This window comes from Lagenorhynchus albirostris, chromosome 10, assembly GCF_949774975.1.
Source record: "Lagenorhynchus albirostris chromosome 10, mLagAlb1.1, whole genome shotgun sequence".
Lineage (NCBI taxonomy): Eukaryota > Metazoa > Chordata > Mammalia > Artiodactyla > Delphinidae > Lagenorhynchus > Lagenorhynchus albirostris.
The window spans coordinates 74,267,716-74,289,979 of NC_083104.1; the positions used below are offsets into that span (position 1 = coordinate 74,267,716).

The 22,264-nt window shown below is 45.2% G+C and overlaps 1 protein-coding gene across 4 annotated transcripts in view; it reads right to left on the reverse strand.

The window, feature by feature from the left end:
- CLIC5 (chloride intracellular channel 5) overlaps positions 1–22,264 on the reverse strand; it is a 110,533-nt gene that overhangs the window by 51,146 nt on the left and 37,123 nt on the right. For all 4 annotated transcript variants that reach the window (XM_060163041.1, XM_060163040.1, XM_060163039.1 and 1 more), the window contains exon 2: positions 2,762–2,871. In XM_060163041.1, the coding sequence (XP_060019024.1) occupies positions 2,762–2,871 (110 nt within the window). The remainder of the gene's footprint in view (positions 1–2,761; positions 2,872–22,264) is intronic.

Here is a 22,264-nt window from a genome sequence, read left to right on the forward strand (position 1 = left end):
TCAGCAGGGCGGGAAAATCTATACTGATTTTATTTTTCAGCAATGACTTCTCTGTGGCTTAAAGATCCAGAAATTACGAAGGATGGTTTTCTTTTTCTAGGACTCAAGAGAACAATGGGCTCTGGAGTCTGGCATCCTTGGGAAGTACTGCCCTGACCGCTGGAGCTCAGCTGACCTTGCCAGTGGACACTGGTCAGGGGTGGCCCCCTCTCCTTGTTGACCCTCTTCAGTAGTTATGAAATTATGTAATTAGAACTTAATTACATATTGCCAAGTCTAACTTACAGATTATTTAATGTATATCAGTTCTCCTTCCCTGCCTGGATTGCCAGCTCCGGGAGGGCAGGATGATGCTAAGAAGAGGCAGCACGTGCGGTGTTCTTGCTACAAGCCAGCACAACACAATGCAAGTGGTCCATGGCCTGCCTCATCAGATCCTCGCAATAACTCTAGAAACAAGGCATAACTTTTATCCCCATTGTACAGGTAAGGCAACGGGCTCAGAAAAGAGAAGATTCAAGGTCATTCCACCAATACATGGTGATGCCGGGATAAGAAATTAGTTTTATTAGGAATTGCTAAACTTCACTGTATCATACATTTTTTAAATTCCTTAATTCATATACATATATATATATATATAATTTTTTTTTCAGTAAGCAATTCTCCTTATCTATAAAACTGGAGTCGTGATACCTGCCTGGCCCACCTCAAGGGGTGTTGGCAGGATCGGATGTGATGACAGCTAGGAAAGAGCCGTGTGAGGATCTAAGGAATGCTGGGATGGTTCCCTCTCCCATCCTGATCCCCAGACAAATACGAGTCTACTTTCACAGATGATACTCCAAAGACCTCCTGTTCTCCACTGAAGGAAGCCAATCTTTCCAACTGCAGGAAAGTCTGCTCTCTGTAGTTGTCACAGACAATGTCTGCATTTCGTGTGTGTTTTCATTCATTTGACAGAAATTAGTCAGGGCCCCGAACGAATGCATTGGCTGCTGTGGCAGATACAAAGAAACTCAAAACATGATCTCGACTTGCCCTTGAGGAACTGAAGGTCTGATGCGAATGACAAGACAAACTTCATAACTGACGTGTCCTGAAGAACGTGCCATTTGAACCAAGAAGATTGGGTTTTTAGTGGCAGCCCCTCCAATTCCAGGTGGGCGCCTTGGACAAGTCATTTAAATGTGTCTGTCTTGGTTTCCTCATATAGAATGAAGAAATAAGATCTCCGTCACAGGGTTACACTTTATGTGACTTTTTTATGGGAAAGCATGCACTAGTTGTAAAGCATCGGGATTGTAGATATCGTAAACTGGTGAGATACAAAATGGACCATAGATGCTGGGTGAGTCTGGAGGGAGGCTGAGTGATAGATTTGCCTGAGAGTGGTAGGGTGGGAGGGGGAAGCTTCCCAGGGGAGGGGGTTGCTTCTGGGGGCTGGGCACCATCTCTCCATTCAGGAAAAACAGAGAGCCTCTGTGAGACAGAGGAAGCATCCCAGGCAATGGCTGGAGGCCAGAGGGACAAGGGCAGCAGAAGGTGGTCCAGCCTGCCAGAGGCAGATAGGCCCTGGGAGATCATGTTGGGAAGAACCAAGGCAAAGACAAAGGAGGGCTGCAGATGCATTTATGCTGCAGGCAATGGGAAATGTCAGGAGGTTTTCTGAGTAGGGAGAGCCACGTGATGAAAGGATTATTTTAGGAAGACTATCCTTATGATAATATAAAGGATGGATCAGAGAGAGACAGAGAGAAACCAGAAGGAGGAAGACCAGTCTGAAGAAGAGAGAAACAGTCCAGCTGCCAGTGGTGGGACCCACACCATGTGTGGGCTTTGGGAATGGACAAGAGAGCCTGGAAGTAAGAGACAGCACGGTGAGAGAATGCCCTGGGCTTGGTGACTGATGGACAATGGGGGTGGCAAGAGAAGGGAGCTGGAAACGTTTCAGTGCCTAGGAAAACGGAAGAACAAAGGAATTCAGGAGGGGACCCCAATTCAAAGGGAGAATGAAGGTACAATTTTTGACACACTGATTTCAAAGTGATAACAGAAAATCCAAGTGGAAATATCTAGAAGAGAGCAGGGCTCTGGGTATGGAATAATTGACATAAAGGTAACAGGGAGAGTATGCTAAGCTCACTGGGGGAAAGCTGTGGCAGGTGATAAAGACCCAGGGAGGGAGCCTGAGCCACTCCGCATTTAAAGGACAGGTGGAGGAGAGGCAAGAGAAGAAAGATGGAAACAGTGAGGCTTGTGATGGTGAGCAATGCCCGTATTTTCAACAGCCATTAAAACTGCACTTTAAAAGCAGAACACGAGTAACTCTCCATCCCAGTCTCTAATCCAGAGCTCTCACACTAAGGAGTTCTAAAGATGTGAACATAGTGGGAGAAACAGTATGGAGCCCAGCTCCTCGGAAACTCAACCTTTCACACCTGAAGTCCGGCTGGGGTCCCCTAGGTTGGGGGCACTAGTAGGACCAGAAGGGCTCCCTCCCAGATTTTTAGATGCTGCGCCCATCTCAGTGCCAGACACTCTCAGTCGAGATACCCGTTGTCCATTCCCTCCTCCTTCCTTGCTCATCGGGACTTGCTCTGCTCCAAGGGTGTTGCTCGCTCTTGCAGCCTCCCTTGTAACTAGGGCTCTAGGGCTCTGGCCAGCAAGGTGTGAGCAGGAGGTTGCTGGGGGCCTCGAGGTTTTCGCCCTCCCTCATGGAAGAGTCTCTCTTCCTGCTCATGAACGTATGATCCTTTACCTTTTCAGATCCACAGTGGTGACATTGAACACAACTCCTTTCAGCCAGAGGATCATAAAGAGGCGCTGAGAGAAGGGACAGTTGCCAATGCTTTCCCCATCGATTCCAGCCTAGAAAGAAGAGCACCAGAGTCCTGAGTTAGCTCGTGCACATCAGCAAGAAGGAACATAGGACTAACAGCCAGACACCAGTCTGGGCAGAGCCGAAAGTCCATGCCCCAGCCTTACTTTAAAGTTGCCCTCTAAGATTTATCCTTGTCTTCCTAATGTTTATGCAAGGTGACACCTGGCACAGGGTAAGGGCTCGATAGACACGTGCAGAACTGAATGTGAGTTTCCAGCATGGTGATTACGGAGAGTCATAACTTTCTGAAACCATTGAACCCTTGCATCTCAGGGTAAAAAGAGACCTTCAGGGCTTCCCTGGTGGCACAGTGGTTGAGAGTCCGCCTGCCAATGCAGCGGACGCGGGTTCGTGCCCCGGTCCGGGAGGATCCCACATGCCGCGGAGCGGCTGGGCCCGTGAGCCATGGCCGCTGAGCCTGCACGTCCGGAGCCTGTGCTCCGCAACGGGAGAGGCCACAGCAGTGAGAGGCCCGTGTACCACAAAAAAAAAAAGAGAGAGAGACCTTCCACATCACGTAGTCTAACACAAATGATGTCGGACCAACTTCTATACTCTTGAGTAATCATCTTGTCTATGCTTGAATATCTCCACTCACCGGCAATATATATCTCTCAAATCAGTCCATTCTGAGGATAGCTCTAAACCAGTTCTAACCAAAGAAATGCTTTGCTTTGGTTATACCTCGCCAAAGTATGTTCCTCTGTCGTTTATCTTCTATCCTTTGGTCCTTACTCCGTGAAGACGTCATGAGTATAGACCCTCAAATTTTGACCCTATGTCTTTCTATCTTGTCAGCAGGCTCGAGACGTTACTCAATGTCCCACTAGGTTCTGACTACTACTTGACCTGGTGTCAATAAACCATTCATTTGTTAAATTATCCTTTTGCTCAACGAATACGTATTGACCATGTACAAGGCACTGGAAGAAATTACACAGGGGATTCAAAACTGCATTTACTCAGAAGCTTATGGCCTCCTGTGGGGTGGGCTGGGGGATGAGATGGGAACACATAGGAAAGCATGACAGATAGCATTATTGAGGACCTGCACACTTCTGCTCTCCACATTTCCCCTTCTCAGTACCCTCCTCAAAACAGCAGATTTTTTTTTTTTTTTGTCTGAAAGGCAGGTCTATCTTTACCTCTGAGTAGGCTGCAGAGATGTGAATTTTATAAAGAACACACTTTCAGAAACATACGAACAAAAAGTTTGGGGAACTGATCTCTGTGTAATTTTTTTTCCAGTGAGTGGTTTATTGGCCCCAAAATGGTACTTGGAGGGAGAAATCACCCATTCATTGTAGTTTGCTGTTGGCTCCCCTGGAAATCGTGGTGGCATCAGGACCAGGCTCCACTAACAGGGAGGGTTCAAAGAGGGAAGGCCCCCCAGCCTCGTTTGCAAAGCTGCCAGCAATCCAACCAACATCCTGGAATGGGGGCTTACTAAGATTTTCTTTTTCTGAAAGAGAAGGAGAAGAACACTACCCTCCAAGCTCATCACGTTATTTTTCCCCTCGAGGTTTGTTTGCTGTGGGGTTCGGGTGGGAAGGCAGGTTTGTGTCCTTATTTCTACCCGGCCCATCGCTCCCAGCAGAGGCTCAGGTTTATAATGGAAAACTGGCGCCTTTGACGGTATTGCTTGTAGGTAATTGCTATGAAATTACAGTTATTTTACCTCTCTCTTAACTCCACCCAGAGCCCCATCCTGATCCAGTTCTCACTTTCCTTAGTGCTGGAGACAGACCCACCCTGATTGTTTCAGACACCACGGCTAGGTTATAGAAAATCAGAAAGGTGGAGGGCAACAGGGCGGGCGCCACCCCTGCCCACAGGGCTAAAGTTACCGATAAAGCCACACTCAGACAGGCGACTATGAATTTAATAATAGCTCGTTGCAAAACTTGAGTTGATGACATCAGTTCCCTAAGACTTTCTTTCCCAAGAAGCACTCATCTGACAGGTTCCTGGTCCTTTAAGACATCCCGACAAAGGAACTTTTCCCCAGGGCCAGTTACGGTGTAAGTGACAAGTGGAGAATTAAAAAACAAAAAACAAAAGCCAGGGTCCACACACTCTCATCTGTTTTACTTCTGGGGGTGGTGGTGGTCATAAGGGGATTGAAGGAGGTACTACTGAATTACTGGAATTCTTATTAGCTGGACCAAAAATTCATATAATAATGTTAATAATACCAACGAATGTCTATATAGTCAGGCACTGTTCGAAGTGCTTTACGTATATTATTAACGCGTTTATTGCTCATGCGAAACCTGTGTAGTGAGATAGTGTCACCATTTTACAGATGTGGAAGCTGAGTGGAAATTACAGAGAGGGGAAATCACTGGTCTGAGGGTCCCTGGAATGAACCCAGGCGATCTGGCTCCAGATCCTGAGCTCTTAACTGCCACGCGCAGACTCCACCCTGAGGGCCCAGCCCAGACGGGTAGCACGTTCACCCAAGGTCACAGAGCAGGAGGTGCGGGTGCTGGATGTGCGTGACGCATCCCAGCCTTCAGTCCACGTGCCACAGCTCTGCGGGGGTGTACAGGCTGGTGGTTGTCACAGCTCCCCACATTTCCACTATTGTCTTATATTATGATTCTAGACCTAGTAGACAAAAATTGCCGAAAGACCGAGAGAAATAGTATGTGAGGATTTTATGATTTACACCCTTACTGTCTTTGCATCTCTCTTGAAGCTTCCCCTTCCCTTCCCTTTTCTTGTGCTAAGAACATTTAACATGAGATCTACCCTCTTAAAAAATGTTTCAGTGCACAATGCAGTATTGTTGACTGTAGGTCCAGTGCTGTAAGCAGCTCTCTAGAGTTTCCTCACTTTGCTCAAATGAAACTGTATTCCCGTTACTAGTAACTCCCCACTCCCCCCTCCCCTTGCCTCTGGCAACCACCTTTCCACTCTTTGATTCTATGACTTTGGCTATTTTAGTTACTTTATATAACTGGAATCATGCAGTATTTGCCTTTCTGTGATCGACTTAATTCATTCACCATAATGTCCTCGAGATTCACCCATGTTGTTGCATATTTTAGAATTCCCTTCTTTTTTAAGGCTGCATAATATTCCACGGTGTGTGTATACCACAGTTTCTTTATCCATTCATCTGTCAGTGGACATTCAGGCTGTTTTCATATCTTGGCTATTTAAATAGTGCTACAATGAACACAAGGGTGTTAAGATCTCTTCCAGATTCCAATTTCAATTATTTTAGCTAACCACCCGGAAGCTGGATTGCTGGATCATATGGTAGCTCTATTTTTTATTTTTTGAGGACCCTCCATACTGTTTTCCATGGTGGATGCACCACTTTGCATTTTCACCAGCAGTGTGCAAGGGTTCTAATTTCTCCATATCCTCACCAAGACTTGTTCTCATTTGTTTTTTCCAGAATGGCTACCTTGACAGGGGGGAGGTGAGATCTCATCATGGTTTTGATTTGCATTTCTCTCATGATTAGTGACATTGAGAATTTTTTCATATACCTGTTGGCCATTTGTATGTCTTCTTTGGAGAAACATCTATGCAAGTCCTTAGCCGTTTTTCAATTGGGTTATTAGGGTTTTTTTTTTTTTTGCTATGGAGTTGTTTAGTCTCCTCTTTTCTTCCTTCACAACTCACCAGTTGCCCATGGAAACCATTTGCTAAACTCATGGCTTAAATGTGGTGAGCTTGTGGCAACCACTTAAAACATTAACCAAGAACTTGGGGGGGCTCAATGGGACCCCAGGCCCTGAAAAGTATGAGGGAAAATCCAGATGGGCTGTGGCCCAAAGAGGCTCTGAGCAATGTGGGCTGGGGACAGGCAAAAACATGGTGTACTGGGTTGAATAATGTTCCCCCCAAATTCATGTCCACACAGAACCTGTGTGCGTGACCTTATTTGGAGACAGAATCTTCACAGATGAAAGCAAGTAAAGATGAGGTCACGCTGGATTTGGGCGGGCCCTAAACACAACTGGTGTCCTTATAAGGAGAAGGAAGTTTGGACACAGACATAAAGGAGAAAGTCATATGAAGAGAGATTGGAGTGATCTGTCTGCAAACCCGGGAACACTAAGGATGGCCGGCAGACCCCAGAGGCTAGAGGAGACAAAGAAAGGGTCTTCTCTAGAGATTTTAGAGACAGCATGGCCCTCATGATAACTTGATTTCAAACTTCCAGCCTCCAGAACTGTGAGAATACATTTTTGTTATAAGCCACCCAGTTTATGGTGATTTATTTTGGCAGCACTGGGAAACGAAAGCGAACAGTAGGGTCAAAGGAGAATGGTGTACAGCTACTGGCAAACTTCCCAAGTTCACAGTTCTGCTTTGCCATGGGCCTTGCGTGCACACAGCTGCCAGCCAGCTATGACCCCAAAGTACTGTCTGTTCCCTAGATATAGTACATTTATTTACTATTAAGCGTATATACTGTACTATACCTTGTTATACTATATGGTATTATATACTATATTAAGTTGTAATAAAACATAAAATATTATACACTGTATAATATTACATACTATAATAGTAATAGCATCTGTGACAAAGCGAGAGAGAGGCATGGACATATATACACTAACAAACGTAAGGCAGATAGCTAGTGGGAAGCAGCCGCACAGCACAGGGATATCAGCTCGGTGCTTTGTGGCCACCTAGAGGGGTGGGACAGGGAAGGTGGGAGGGAGGGAGATGCAAGAGGGAGGAGATATGGGAACATATGTATATGTATAACTGATTCACTTTGTTATAAAGCAGAAACTAACACACCATTGTAAAGCAATTATACCCCAATAAAGATGTAAAAAAAAAATAGTAATAGCATGATGTAATTATATAGGTTGTATGATTATACTTTATATGTTGTATGCCAGCTAAGTCATATTATATGTTCTGAAATATTGCCTTCCACATAGTCTCTCCCCCATATGGTGAGACAGCTTGGCTGTCCCCAAAACACGACTATGTTTTATTCACGTTACCTTCAGCAGTAACAAGCACAGGTACCTGAAACTGAGTCGATATTCAGTGCCTGTTAGAATGGATACATGTTGAGGGGAGGGTGACACTGCTCCAATTTTATGGCTTGAGTATCCCCAAATTTTGATGGTGGCCCTCTGAAGAGCATCCTGAGAAAAAAGCTTGGGTTGTAGAAGACATTATAGCAGGAGATCACGGTTCTAGACCCACCTCTGCCTGTAATTCACCGTGTGACCCTGAGTCTCAGTCTTTGCACTTACAACTTCCCTCAGTGTTGTGAATTCAAGTGCCTAATGAAATTAAGCAGTTTAAGACAGCAGTTTCAAACTCTTTGGTCTCAGAATCCTTTTATGCCTTTCATGATTGGTGAGAATCCCAAAGAGCTTTTGTTCATGTGAGTTATAGCTGTCGATATTTACTGTATTATAATTAAAGCTAAAAAATATTTCAAATATTTGTTTACTCATTCATTAAAATATAATACTAATAATAAACACATTACATGTTAACATAAATAACGTTTTAATTAAAGAAACCATATATTTAAAAAAAGAAATTTAGTAAGTAGAGTGGAATTGTGATATTTTTACAAAATCTTTAAAGTATGACTTAACCGAAGTTGGCTTCTGCATTCAGTCTTTTGCTACTTGGTTGAAGTATATGAAGAAAATCTGGCCTTACCCAGATCTGTAGTTGGAAAAGGGAGGAGTAATTTAATAGCCTTTTTAGATAATTGTGGGTATTTTTCTTTTATACCACACCTAAACTCAACAAGTGCTAGTTTCTTAAAGGTTAGTCGATAAGTGGAATTTGAAACCCAATCAATGAAAGTCTTCTGTTCCACTAAAACCCATTCATCTATCTCACACTTTGAATGGGTCTTTTACCCATGAATGATATTGGCACGTCACAAATTCATCTTTTGGAAAGTAGCATTTCACGGAGTTAAACAGATCTTCCAAATGGTGATACATCTCTTTATACAGTAGCAAAGGATCTCCTTCAGTAATATGACCACCAAGCTCAACAGAAAAGTTCAAGCAAAAAGAGGCTGGCAAGATCCTGGTGGCAAACCCCTGTTTTCCGATATTCTCATTTTCTCTTGAAAGCTTGTCGTTTGTCATGGACAATGAATACTGTCAGCTGTGAGTCTTGAAATGACAAGCTCGTTTCCTTGACTTCCCAGGAAATGTCTGGCAAATAAATACCAAGTAGTAAAAACCATAGTTTTTCTGCTGGTTGTCTTTCAGGTAAAAACTGTTCTGCGAAAGAAACTTCTGGTCACAGCTCAGTCGCACAAGTGCTTCTCCTGAGACAACCATTGTGCTTGGCAATGAGGCCAAAGAGCTGGATGTGCATGTCCCATTTCATCTGCCAGAATGTTTAAAAGACATGTACTTGTGAGTTGAGATTTAATTACATTCGATAATTTTTACTGCTTCATCAAGATCGTTCACAAACGAGACTGGCTTTTTTTTTTTTCTGTCCATGCATGACTCCTCCGTTACACCACTGCCTCTATTTGCCCTAAAACGCCAGCAAATTTTACCCACAAAATAGCAACTCCAGGGGAAAATGATGACTTTGAAAATAGTTGTGACCTCTCAGCAACCCCCCCCCAGAGGATCTCCTGGACCCAGGAGTCCGTGAACAACATTTGAGACCTGTTGGGATAAGATACCCCATGAACAGACCAGGTACATAGAGCTTCCTCTCCAGACAACAGAGTGAAGTTGATAATTGCCCCCAAATCGTCTGAGGGCAGCAAGGTCCAGAAGAGGGAAGAATTATTCAGAAAGGATCCAAACGGAATAGCAGAATGGGGAGAGATGGCATTTAAGCTTGACAGATGTCGTGTCCCTTACCAATTTACTGTCTCCCAGCTCTGAAGGCACCCTTCAATAAATGCTGGGTGAGAAACAGTGGCAATTCCTCTCGGCATTTCTAAAGTGAGCACGAAGGTAGGATTTCCCAGAAGACAGGACTGGAGGGACCCTGCAGGAAGAAGGGGCTCTTCTGCTGCCTCTGGCATGGACTGGGGCGTCAGCAGTGAGCCTGCGCCCGCCCCAGCCCAGAATGTGATCCCTCCGGTTCCCTGCAGCCTCATCCTGCTGCTAGCCCTCTGGACACAGAAGGCAACGCCTCCATGTAGCCTGCGTAAGTCTGCCCGTGGCCAGGGTGTCCACACAGATCTGCCACTGACTCCGCAAGCCCCGTGTGGCCTGAAGCCCCCCATTCCCGCCGGCACCTGGACCCCAGTGCACACCTATGCCCCCACTGCTGACCGTCTGCTCCCGTCCTGAGCGCTGGAGGGTGGCTATTGCTTGCCCAGCGACTCCAAACCAGCTCTAGTCTTGCCAGACCGGTGGACGTCTACGCTTTCTGCTGGGCTGACCACACTTCCCCTGTGAGAGTTGAAATCCTTCTCAGTTTGTCATCCCTTGGCTATTCTCCTTCAACTCTAGGGTACCATGTAGTGTCCTTATATGTAATGGTTACTCTCTTAGCACAGCTAACTATTGCTCTATGTGAAACTCCTGCTCAAATCACTGTGTGGTTTCTCTCTCCTGATTGGACCCAGACTACGACAGATGCTTAGACGTCAGATATTTCAAAATGGAAGATTTTTAGGCTATTTGTCTGATTCCTTTAAAAATCTCACACGGTTAAGTCCTAAATGAGGTATTAGAAGAAAGAAACCTGAATTTTCTCCAGAAAGTTAATTAAGTCACCATTTATGTCACATTTCAACTTTGTGTTACTTTAGTCCATGAAAACTATCCTTGAAGACTCAAGTGGTTAAAAATTTTTTTCAAGTTACAGATAAAAATTCTACAACAGCTGGACTAGAACTGACCTCAAGGTTGATATGGTCCAGCTCTTTCTTTTTACTGGTAAGGAAATAGGCCCAGAAAGTTTAGACGTTTTGCCCATGGTGGTACAGCCTGGTCCCATGGCAGAATCTGGGATATAATTTTTGTTTTTAATGCCACGCCCTGGCTTATAGGATCTCAGTTCCCCGACCAGGGATTGAACCTGGGCCATGGCAGTGAAAGCCCGGAATGCTAACCACTAGGCCACCAGGGGACTCCCAGGGATACAATTCTTGATTCCCAATTCCTACCTTTTCTCTATGCCAGGCTGGTTTTTCTCTTATGGAAAGAGTGTTGAAGCGACAAAGACCACAGGAAGAGGACTTTCTTTGGATATAAAATGACTCATCTTTATAGCACTAAACTGATGCATATCACGTGGAAGAGAACATTTTTCTTCATAGTAGCGATATCTGGATCTGCCCACTTTCTCTTATTCGTGTAAGTCAGATAATATTCCTTACTATGACTACTTTTTTTAATACCCAATTATCTGCTGTTCCAATAATTTGGCTGGTCAGCCTCCCATGAACAGGGATGGGATTTGGGGCGGGTTGTGGTCCGCTTGAAGATGGCGGGTTCTACCCTTGAAGAAACAACATTCTTTTTCTCAGTAGTCACATAAGGCTTAACTCACTGGGGTCACTCAGGCATTTTTCATTCAATAAGCAGTCAGGTAATAAGTATACATTTGAGGCTTCAGAGATTCTTAGCATTTATCTGAAGCTGATTATAAAGGCTGAATCAGCTCTATGCAGAAGGCTGCCTATATAACGTCATATGAGGAATTTCAGGTGTATTCGTCAGGGTTCTCCAGAGAAATGAACCAATAGGATTTGTGTGTGGATAGAGACAGAGATAGAGATAAAGAGAGAGAGAGAGAGAGAGAAAGATATATATATATATATATATATATATATACACACAGAGAGAGAGAGAGAGAGAGAGAGAGAATTGTCTCCACCCAATTGTGGAGGTTTGGTGAATCTAAAATCTCATGGGCTATATCATCAAGTTGGAGACTCAGGGAAGAGTCGCAGTTGAAGTCCAAAGGCAACCTGCTGGCAGAATTCCCTCTTCCTCAGACGTTGTCAGTCGTTTCTCTATTAAGGCCTTCAACTGACTGGATGGGGCTCACACACAGGACAGAGGGTCACTTGCTTTCCTCAAAGGCTACTAATTTAAATGTGAACCTCAGACAAATAAACACCTGCCTAGAAACAGTCAGCATAATATTTGACCAAATATCTGGGCACCACAGCCTAGCCAGGTTGACACATAAAAATTAAACATCACACCAGATGAATTTAAAAATATTACCTGAGACAGGTAACCCATCAATTTAGTATGCGTCATCAACACCTCAACTGAACATAGTTATGTAAATATCCCCTCCCAAAGGACCTCATAGGCTCCATGCCCAGAAGGCTACTCAGCTCAAGTGTCTGACTAAGAGAGCAGGGTCCAGTGGTACCTTGGACCCTGAGTTAGCAGCCTGGTCTGATAGTGGCCTTGGGGCCAAGGCTGCCTACAACTCAATGTGTTGCATAATATTACTGTGCTTGAGGCCTCTTGGGAGTGACCTTCAACCTACGCTGAGCTTTATGGCCACTGAGTCTGTACTCACCCTCCTGTTTGTTCACACACCCTCCGGGAAAGAACTGCCCTCTCCAGCCCAACACCACACCCTAACACCATGCCCCTTCTTTCCACTCCTACATGTTTTCCTTCCTATCCTTTCATGTCCAAACTATTTGAATAGGTTACTGTGTCTCTCTTAAAATTCTTGCCAGTCTTCTACCTTAACACCCTCTTCTAAAGCGATTCTCTTTCAGTCACTTTCTGGGACTAAGCAATTTCCCTTCCCTCCTTCCTTCCTTCCTTCCTTCCTTCCTTCCTTCCTCCCTCCCTCCCTCCCTCTCTCCCTTCTTTCCTCTCTGACTTACCCTTACTTAACTCTGGTAGCTAGAACTTTCGATTATCTCTTCCTCTTAAAACTCAGCCCTCTGCTACCTGCCTTGTCACCTGGTGCCTCTCCCGTGTCCGGGGCTGGCTTCACACACATGCCATCTGTGCGGATGCACGAGACCCTGAGCTCAGAAGGGCCTCACAGTTGGCTTAATGCTCTGTTGTTGCTGTCTCGAAATTCTTAATCATTTTTGAACAAAGGATCCCTCGTTTTCATTTTGCAGCGCGCCCCACCAGTTGCAGCCGGTCCTGCATGTGACTCTCCTGTTCATTTACTGACATCCTCCCCTTCCTGACCTTTGCCCTCTCAGCTAATTGCTCTTCCCCCGCCATACTTTGTACGCTTTTGAGAACTCATCTACTCCTAAGAATGTGATTATCCTCCCCAAGACAGCAAGAACTCTGGCTTTTAGACCCATAAACATGTTATTTACCCAGAGCTTAAAAAAAAGGAAAAGGAAAGAAAGGGAACAAAGAAAAAGAAAAATGTTGAAATGCTTCAGGGCTTGCTTGCTTTAAGTCTTCCTTGTTAGTTCCTTCTCCTTTCCTAGTGTTCTCACTCTAGTGTCACTAGACACTAGAGTGAGTGTTCTCACTCTAGTGTCATGTATTGTTCTAGAATTTGCTTCATTTCTATTAGATTGTTTTAGAGTTACTAGAAACGTGAGGTTTTCTTATTAGTAAGTCAGACACTATTCCGTATTATTTCTTTTGATACCAAATGATCTGTCCTTCCAACCATCTAGTTGGTAAGCCTTCCATTAGCATGGATGTGACTTGGTGACTTGTTTTATTTTGGTTCTTTATTTTATGAAACCCTAGGAACCCAGTAAGGGCTCAAGAAATGTAAATTTGATTCCCCTGATATGTCTTCCAAATGACTCCATCGTGCTCAGCAAGGCAGAATGGCTCTCATTCATACCAAAAACCTGCACCAAGGCTTAGAAGGTCCCAAGGTCCAAATCCTCTGCCTCTAAGTTTGACTCTTTTGCTGCACTGGCCCCACGTGTAACATTTAAAAACTAAATTCCATTGCACTAGAGGCAGGCTTGTGTCCTTGACTTCACAGAGTTCAGTAGTACAGCGTAAAGGGCCTGGTGTAGAGTCATGCAGACCTGGGTTCAAACTCCAGCCCTGATATCAACCAGCTGGATGTGGCAGATTTTATTTCCCAAAGTGGCTACAGTACTATTTTCAGTCCCATATTCTCTCCAGTGGAAAAGCCTATATTTTCTTTCTTGAAATCGGGTGGACCTTTGTGGCAGCGTAGATGAATAGAAGAAGGTCACAGTGTGAGATCTGAGACCAGATCATTAAAGGGGATGCAGATTCTGCCTGGCCCTTTCTCTCCTTTGGGATGCTTACCCTTGGACCCCAGCCACCATGTTGTGAGGAAGCCCAGAGCCCATGAAGAGCCACTGTGTAGTGTTCTGGCTGATCCCCAGCTAAGTTCTCAGTTGACAGGTGCCCTCAACCACCACACACATGAATGAGTGAGATTTCAGATGATTCTAGCCCCCAGCCTTTGAGCTGTCCCAAATGATACCTAGTGACGTAAAATGAGTCATCCCCACTAAGCCCTGGCCAAACTGCAGGTTCGTGAGCAAAATAAATGCTGTCATTGTTTAAAGCCACTAAGTTTGGGGGGTTTATTATCCAGCATATAACTCACATACACACTTAGCCTCAGGTTCCTTATCTGCAAATTGGGGGCAAGAAACGTCTACCTTGCAGGGTTGTTCCACAACTAGATGATAATATGTACAAAACACATAGTTTTCGCTTTATAAATTCAGAGCTATTGTCATCATGAGCACAGAAGACAAACATTTAGGAAGAGCTAATTAAACATCCCTGTTTGTGAAATGCTGTGCCTTAGTAAAGAGTCAGTAGATCTCTCTCTCTTTTTTTTTTTTAAACATCTTTACTGGAGTATAATTGCTTTACAACGGTGTGTTAGTTTCTGCTTTATAACAAAGTGAATCAGTTATACGTATACATATAATATCCCATATATGTATAACTGATTCACTTCGACGGCACAAAAATTCAGCAATACCTCCATGTTCAGGGTTTCGTGTGTGGAGCAATACATTCAATGGAGAGAGTAAACACAGGAAGAACTATGGCCACTGTCCACTGGCCGGAGATGGGTGATCCTAAGCTAGGGCAGAATCCCACTGACCATGAAGGGGAAAAGGGAAAGTGATTCATATTTGGTTAGCTGTTGGTACAGTGATGGGCACATGCACATCTGCTCTCCACAAGGCCATTGAGTTTCTATGCAGAGCAATGTTCTGCAACCAAACAAGGTTTTCAAGTAGCTCAGGAACCAGACTCAAAGGTCTGGAATTCAAGGAAGATGGATGGGTAAAGCTAAGGGATCAGGTCTGTGACAGATTCCTGGCGGTTTTATATTGAAGCCCAGTGGAAGCCTTTGTGTCCTCTGCATACCCAGGAACCTTCGCCACAAATATTTATGGGACCGTCATGCTATTCTTTAGGCCTGATTATGGCTCTCTAAGCTCAGATCAGGAGAACTGAAAGCTGGAATTCTTCCACCTCAGAAATGCACCAAAGCACAGGAAACCAAAGAACAACACAAATCTACAGCCTCATATAAACAGAACTCCTTCCCACATGGGTTTAATTTGAAGAAGACATCTTCTTACTTAAGCCTCCCCTGGAGAATACCAGTCCCTAATGGAGGAAACATGCCTTCCACTTAATTAGGCCGCTGTCAGAAGTTTTGCTTTCCTCCCTTGACATACTTTTTATTATTTAAGATGCTATAGAAATTAGTTCCAGCTTTTGATCATGAATCCATTCCCCCTACATTCATGGAATGAGCCTGCAATTCCTATAATCTTCATACCAAATGAGGGTATCTTGATACTGATTCTCTGACAAAGAGAATGGTGTTTGGGATCCTGTGCTGATGGAGATTCTGCAACTGTTCTTCATCCTGCCCTCTGCTCTGGATGTCTGCGTTTTTTTGAGCATCTTAATATCACAAACTGGTCTGAAAAGACTTTAGAGAAATCACAAAATCTGTCACCGGGCCTCTCAGTTGGGTTCACTAAGCTCTCATCGATCCAAACCTCTCCAATATGAGAGATTAAAAGCCTTGTGGCACTAAAATCAAATCTGAATCATGAGTTTTACTAAATAGGGTGATGTAAATCCAGGACCCTACGGAACATTCTTTGCAAAATTAGTATTTTATAACATGTCCGTGAAGTAGGGCTTATAGGGCTTGAAAAGTCTATTCTAATATTCATTTAATAATGCCATGGCCAGGTCCCATGGTCAGATACTCTGATTTATTTAATCTGGGGTAGGACTCAAGTGAGTTGTTTTTTTTTAAAAAAACTCTTAGAGTGATTCTAATGTTCAACAACGCCTGGCCATCTCTGACCCAGTGGTGCTCAGAATTGGGGATGGACAATAGAACCCCCTAAGGAGCATGATAAAAAAGAAAAGTGACGACAGAGCTCCCAGAGCCCACTCCAGACACAGGGAGGCCAGAGTCTCAGGAGACCCTTGAGGTGACCGCCGCTCTGTTTGTTCCCTATTTCCCTATCTAACCTGGAAACTCCTTTGGATCACAGCCCCCTTCTCCCCCAGACCCCACTTCTACTGCTGTTTCTCCCCACCATCAGTCCTTGCCCTGGAAGAAGTGCACCACTTTGAGTCCTTCAGGGAATGGAGGACACATTTTGGATGAGAACATTGGTAGAATCTCAAGTCAACACAGCCATGACGTCAGGAGCTTAACTCACAAACTGACGTCTTTCTAGTTGCCCATCCACACAGAGCTCTGCAGGTGGGTCCTCCCTGAAGGTGACAGCACTGTGACCAGGTCCAGAAATCCTACCCGCTTGGACAAACTTCTCACATGGTCAGATGTGCTCAACCACCTTCCTCTCCCCAGGCACCATCCTCTACTATCCTCTAGCCAACGGTGGGGGGAAACTTCGCTGCTTCTGCAACGCAGGATTCCATCAAGTCCTATGTTCGGCTTTCCTGGCTGTGGGGGGCACCTAGGAGGCTTTAGCTCCACCCTCAACGATGTGTAATCACCCAGCCATTTGGGCAAGGTGGGTCCTCGCAGTGAGGGGGACAAACATCTCCACTAACGGCCTCCTCGGTGCAGAGCCCAGGAGGGTGGTGCTGAATGAGACCTGGTCATAAGTGGAGTGATAGAGCCTGGGTGGGGTGGGAGCAGGAAGGAGACCCCCTGAGACCTCAGGGAAGGTTTTGGGGCAGCAGAGGCTCCTTCAAGGCTCTACTTTCTCACAGCTTGCCTTGATATGGGACTTGAAGGGTAAGAGGATTTGTTCAAGCAAAGTGGTGGGGAAGGACATCAGAGCAAAAGTGACCAAGTAAGAATGGGTCTGGAGGCTTGATGACATGATGCCAGGTGTGTCAGGAACCATGAGCACGTGGGCTTGTTCTTCGTGCTCTATCAGGAAAGCCCACACAGGAATTCTCCAGTTCCCTTTCTTCCTCCAGCTTGAGGATGCCAGCCCAACCACACACCAAGCCACAAAGCAGTCAAAAGCCTATCTTCTGGGAACCACCTGTACCCTGGGTCTGCTATTCCTACCCTCACTAGTCTCTAATCCCACCAACCACCCTCGGCCAACATGGCATCTTTCCCACTTTCCTTTCTCAAAGCCAACTCTGAAAGTATTCCCACTGAAGTGGGGATTCTGGATAACGTCTCAACGTTGATCGTGGACCAGATGTAAGCAGAGGGCATTAAAGCTCCAGTGGTGGGTTTTCAGGCCTCTGGCAGGGGAGTGAGGAACCGGGAAAGGAGGAAGAAGGACTGCAGGAGCTTCCTGGAGTCTTGAAACAAGACACATGGGCTCTCACCTATCGCATCCTGTGTGAGATCCAGTCAGTTCTCACCTCTGCAATTTACAAGGACAAGCGTCTATAATGGGTGCCCGGGCCAAAGGGCAGCACTTCTTATTGCAAAGCTGCTTTCATTTCCATTCAAAATTCTCTATTTAAAATCACTTCAGGGCTGGTTGGAAGAGTAAGACTTAAAAACAAAAATAACACATTCCTTTCTAATTAATTTGGAAGTGGGAAACTATAGGCATATTAAGTGTTGCCTTTAATATCAGTACTGTGAATTTGGGATAGTTATGTTTTCCTATACGCTGTGCAATAAGGCCTTAGTCAGAATTTTTGGAGAAGCAGGATGGTCGGGTGAACTGAATGCCTTAGGTAGCCCTTTAAGCAAAAGAGCGTGTAATGAAAAGCAGAGGATCCAGAGTCCTGTGTTCTAGACCTAGTTTTGGCACAAAGAACTGTGTGATCTTGGGCAAGTAATTTCCCCCTCCCTGGGCCTTAGTTTTGTTATTTACAAAGTGGATGAATTAGAAGAGATGATGTTGAAAGATACTCCAAAATATTTCTAAAGTGTGACTGGGAGAAGGTGAATATCACTGAATCGTTTATTTGCATTTAAGAATTCTGATGGTGTACACCTGAAATTAACACAACATTGTAAATCAACTACAGTGGACCTGCGGGGTAGCGGCCAGCACTGTCAGTTGGAGGGCAAATGAAGACATAAAGCAAGAAGCCTCTGTGACCACCTTCAGAGGCTCCTTCAAGGCTCTGCCTTCTCACAGCTTGCCTCTAACATCTCTCCAGAGTGTTCTCAGTACATCACCTTCAACAGCAGTTAAAGAAGCATCCCTCGGGGAAGGCTCCCCACACCCACCCGGATCCCTCAAGCTTCATCCAACCCTCTTATGTTTCAGACCCAGCCAGCTGGAGGTCCAAAGACTTTAGATGACTGTCCAAGACACCCACAATCAGTGGGGGTGGAGTTTGCAGTAGAATGGAGATGGCTGAAATCTCAGTTGAAGTCATTAATGTACGTAATTCAGCCATAACCACCAAAGCCATGAGAACTGAATCCTTTCAAAAGTCCTCGCTTACCGGCCCTTTGATTCTCTTAAGAGTAAAATGGTGAAGACATGAAAAGAGAAGTTCTGATTATTGTAGGCCACAGATTCTAATCAAGGTTTATGCTGCTTTAATGTGGAGGATTCCCTCAGGGGAAAGACCAGAAGCCAGTCTCACACTGAAGTTCCTCATCCCCCAGGGGGCAGATAGAAGAACAGCCGGGTAGCTAAATCCCTCCTCTCCAGAGTCCCTCCCCAGAGGTGATGGGGGAGATTAAGGAGATAACACAAGTAAAACGCGAGGGCAAGGGCTGGAAGAGAGCAAGCACTCAATACGTCAGCTGTCAGCTGTCATCGTTGTCCCTCTGCTTTCTGGACCACCTCTCCTTCCTCCTTCTCACACCCCCAGGTCACTAAAGGTCATGGGCCTGGAGGGTCTTTTCTGCCAACCACGCAAGACAGGAATATTCTACTAGCCAGGTGCCTTCCGTCCCATGAGCCCACCCTACTCATTTCTTTCAAGCTCCTGCAGAACTTACTGTAAAGTGTCATGCCAGATGATTCTATTTCCTGCTTCAGAGGGGGGCTTTTTACAAACAGCATCCCGGCTACCGACACAGAAACGGAGCCAGGTTGTGCGTCAAGGAGACCTCATTTCATTTTCTCCGCCTTTAAAAACTTCAGTCTGAGCTCGCTCCTGGCTGAGTTATATATTCAAGCTCAAGCCAAGCTATAATTGAAAAGAAGTCTGTCTTTTGTAATTCCCTAGGCCCAAAGGGAAAATGAAAAGCTTTCCCAAATGGCAGACTAAGGCAGGAAATGTTCTATTTATTGTACTCCCATTAAAAAAAAAAATTTAAAAAAAAATGACCCCAGTAATTATGCCACACACACAATAGTCCAGGTCTTCACCCAGGAAGCCACAACCTGAGATGGAGTCTGCGTTTCTCTCCAAAAAGGGAATCATTCCAAGACCTACCATATTTATTTATTTTTCACAAGTTCTACGGTTCCAAGAGACAGATTGCCCACCCTGCTTTCTGCCTGGCCAGTGGGAGTCAGAAGAATTTTCGGGCTGGTCCTAGATGTTCTGCAAGGTAAATATGTCTTTGAGAAAGTCACTGCCTCAGTGTGGTCTTGTGCATCCTCGCCTGTAAGATGAAGGGATGACTGGACAATGTCTAGCTCTGAATTCTCTGCTTCTCTCCATGCTCACTTGTTCAGCATTATTAATTGGGCACTAAGAAGTTAGAAATAACCCTTGCTTGTGAAGAGCTATAATGCAAATTCTCCACTTCATGCCTAGGAGAAAACACTGAAAGTGGCCATCATAAAGAGAGAAAACTGCCCCAAATAACTCCAGAATAAGTGAGGTGCAGAAGTTTTCTCTTCTTTCCTTTCCTTTCTTTACCTTTCCTTTTTTGCAGAAGTTTTCTTCTCCTCTACTGGATCTTTTCTGTACATCTCAGAATTTGGTGTGATGCTTCTGGGTACCTCAAGTTCACAAGTACCACAAAACCCCTGGTCTGGGCTTCTGTATCCTAATACTGGGATCCACAGAGAGAAACCCTCAGATCAGCCATTTGGTAGTGCAGAAGATGTGAAGACACGTTTCCAGTTCTAACAGAGATTATCATGGAAGTGTATGTCACTGTAGATAGTCATCAAAGCATATCATTTGTATTTCCATTTAGTATAAAGGTACCGAGTAGAATTGTTGCACCTGTGTGTTAAAAATTGCACTAATGCGGGCTTCCCTGGTGGCGCAGTGGTTGAGAGTCCGCCTGCCGATGCAGGGGACACGGGTTTGTGCCCTGGTCCGGGAAGATCCCACATGCCGCGGAGCGGCTGGGCCCATGAGCCATGGCCGCTGAGCCTGCGCGTCCGGAGCCTGTGCTCCGCAACGGGAGAGGCCACAACAGTGAGAGGCCCGAGTACCAAAAAAAAAAAAAAAAAAAAAAAAAATTGTACTAATGCCATGTCCTCCACACCCCAACCCCCATCAAACAGTATCCACCCTTATAAGCCAGGACAAACCAAAGTCACAACAGCTTCCCTTTACTTGCAAAACCTATCTAAGGAAGGAAGCCTGCTATTGGGCTATGTTTAGTCTAGATGAGCTAAGCAATGGCCCGCAGGGATTAACAGCAAATAGTCTTCGAGATCGTACCTAATGTTTACGATCAACCCCTTCCAATGATCTTCTGATGGAGGCTCAGAAACGACAAAGACTTTTCAACTCCGCTTCATCTCCCACCTATTAGAAGAGGCTGCCGGAAGCATGATGAAGAAAATTCTGAGGTCTCAGCTAGGATCAGTGGGCAAGAATGTCAGTGTCCTTTGGTGATCACGTGCTTTATTGATCATGCTAACATTAGATGGAATTCTGCAGACACTTCCACGCGTACATTTGAAGAGGTAGAAGAAACAGGGCAAAGCTAAAAGAAGAAGCAGCATTTTCCTCTGTGTTCTCCCATTTGGCTCTTATCACATCTTTCTTGAATGGAATTTCTTTCTGCTAAGTCATAAAACAGACCCTGTTTTATTTTTCTCTTTTCAGTCCCGCGATATAGTTAAGGGCCGGATATAACACTCTAGTTGTTCAACATATGGCTTACACGCAAAGACCACAGTCTTGGAGACATACGGTAGGGCTGAAGAGAAACAAGGCCTTAGGAACACTATAACGTGAGTAGAGTATATGATTATCCAGGACTTCTGCTCTGTCATATTTGCAGTTCTGGAACCAGCTTTGAGCATGGCATTTCTTCTCTCAATTGTTTCTCCCAAAGGGGAATAAAAGATGGCTTGAACTGGCCTCAGAGCTCTCTCCCTCATCTGTCACTGGGGATAAAAACTGCTGCCCGCCTGCTTCAAGTTCTCTGTGAAGTTCAAACGAGATGATGTACATGCAAGTGCCCTGCAAGGAAGGGGCACAAGAATGACACTATGACCCCACATCTGGTCCTTCATCAGCAATTACAGCTAGACTATGATGCCCAACAGCTCGACAGCAGGGGAATGAACGTGCACCCAACCCTCCACCGAGTCCCGGTAAGAATGTCCGGTCTCTCCCACAGAATTCCCAGCAATGGCCCTGAAGGGAACAACTGTCTTCAAAGGAGGGAATTCTAGGCTGTTTACAGCCGCGCTACTCAAAGTTAGGTCCGCGGACCAGCAGCAACAGCCTCCTCTAGGTGCTTGGTAGGTACGTAGATTCTCAGGCCCTACCACAGACCAACTGAACACGAGTCTCCATTTTCAACAAGATCTCTAGGTGATCTATGCCTATTAGCATTGGTGAAGGCTGGTCTTCAGAACCTCTGGATGACAAAGGCCTCGTAGAGCAACAATGCAAAGACGTTCACGATCGGTGCACGAGGTCAGTGATGTCCAGCTTTTCTGTTTGATCTTGAAAGGTACATTTTTGCACATCTGGATTTGACATCACTCCTGTTTGGGGGGGGGGGAAATCTCTACTCTTGTACCTAGGAATCTGGCCCTACTGGGTTCTAGAAATGTGAGTGAATCTCAGCCAACTTTCCATACCTTGCACAGAGGAGGGGAGCCTGAATGCAAGTAGCAATGGCAGCCCGGCGCTGAAAGCGAACACTGCAGCTGAAACT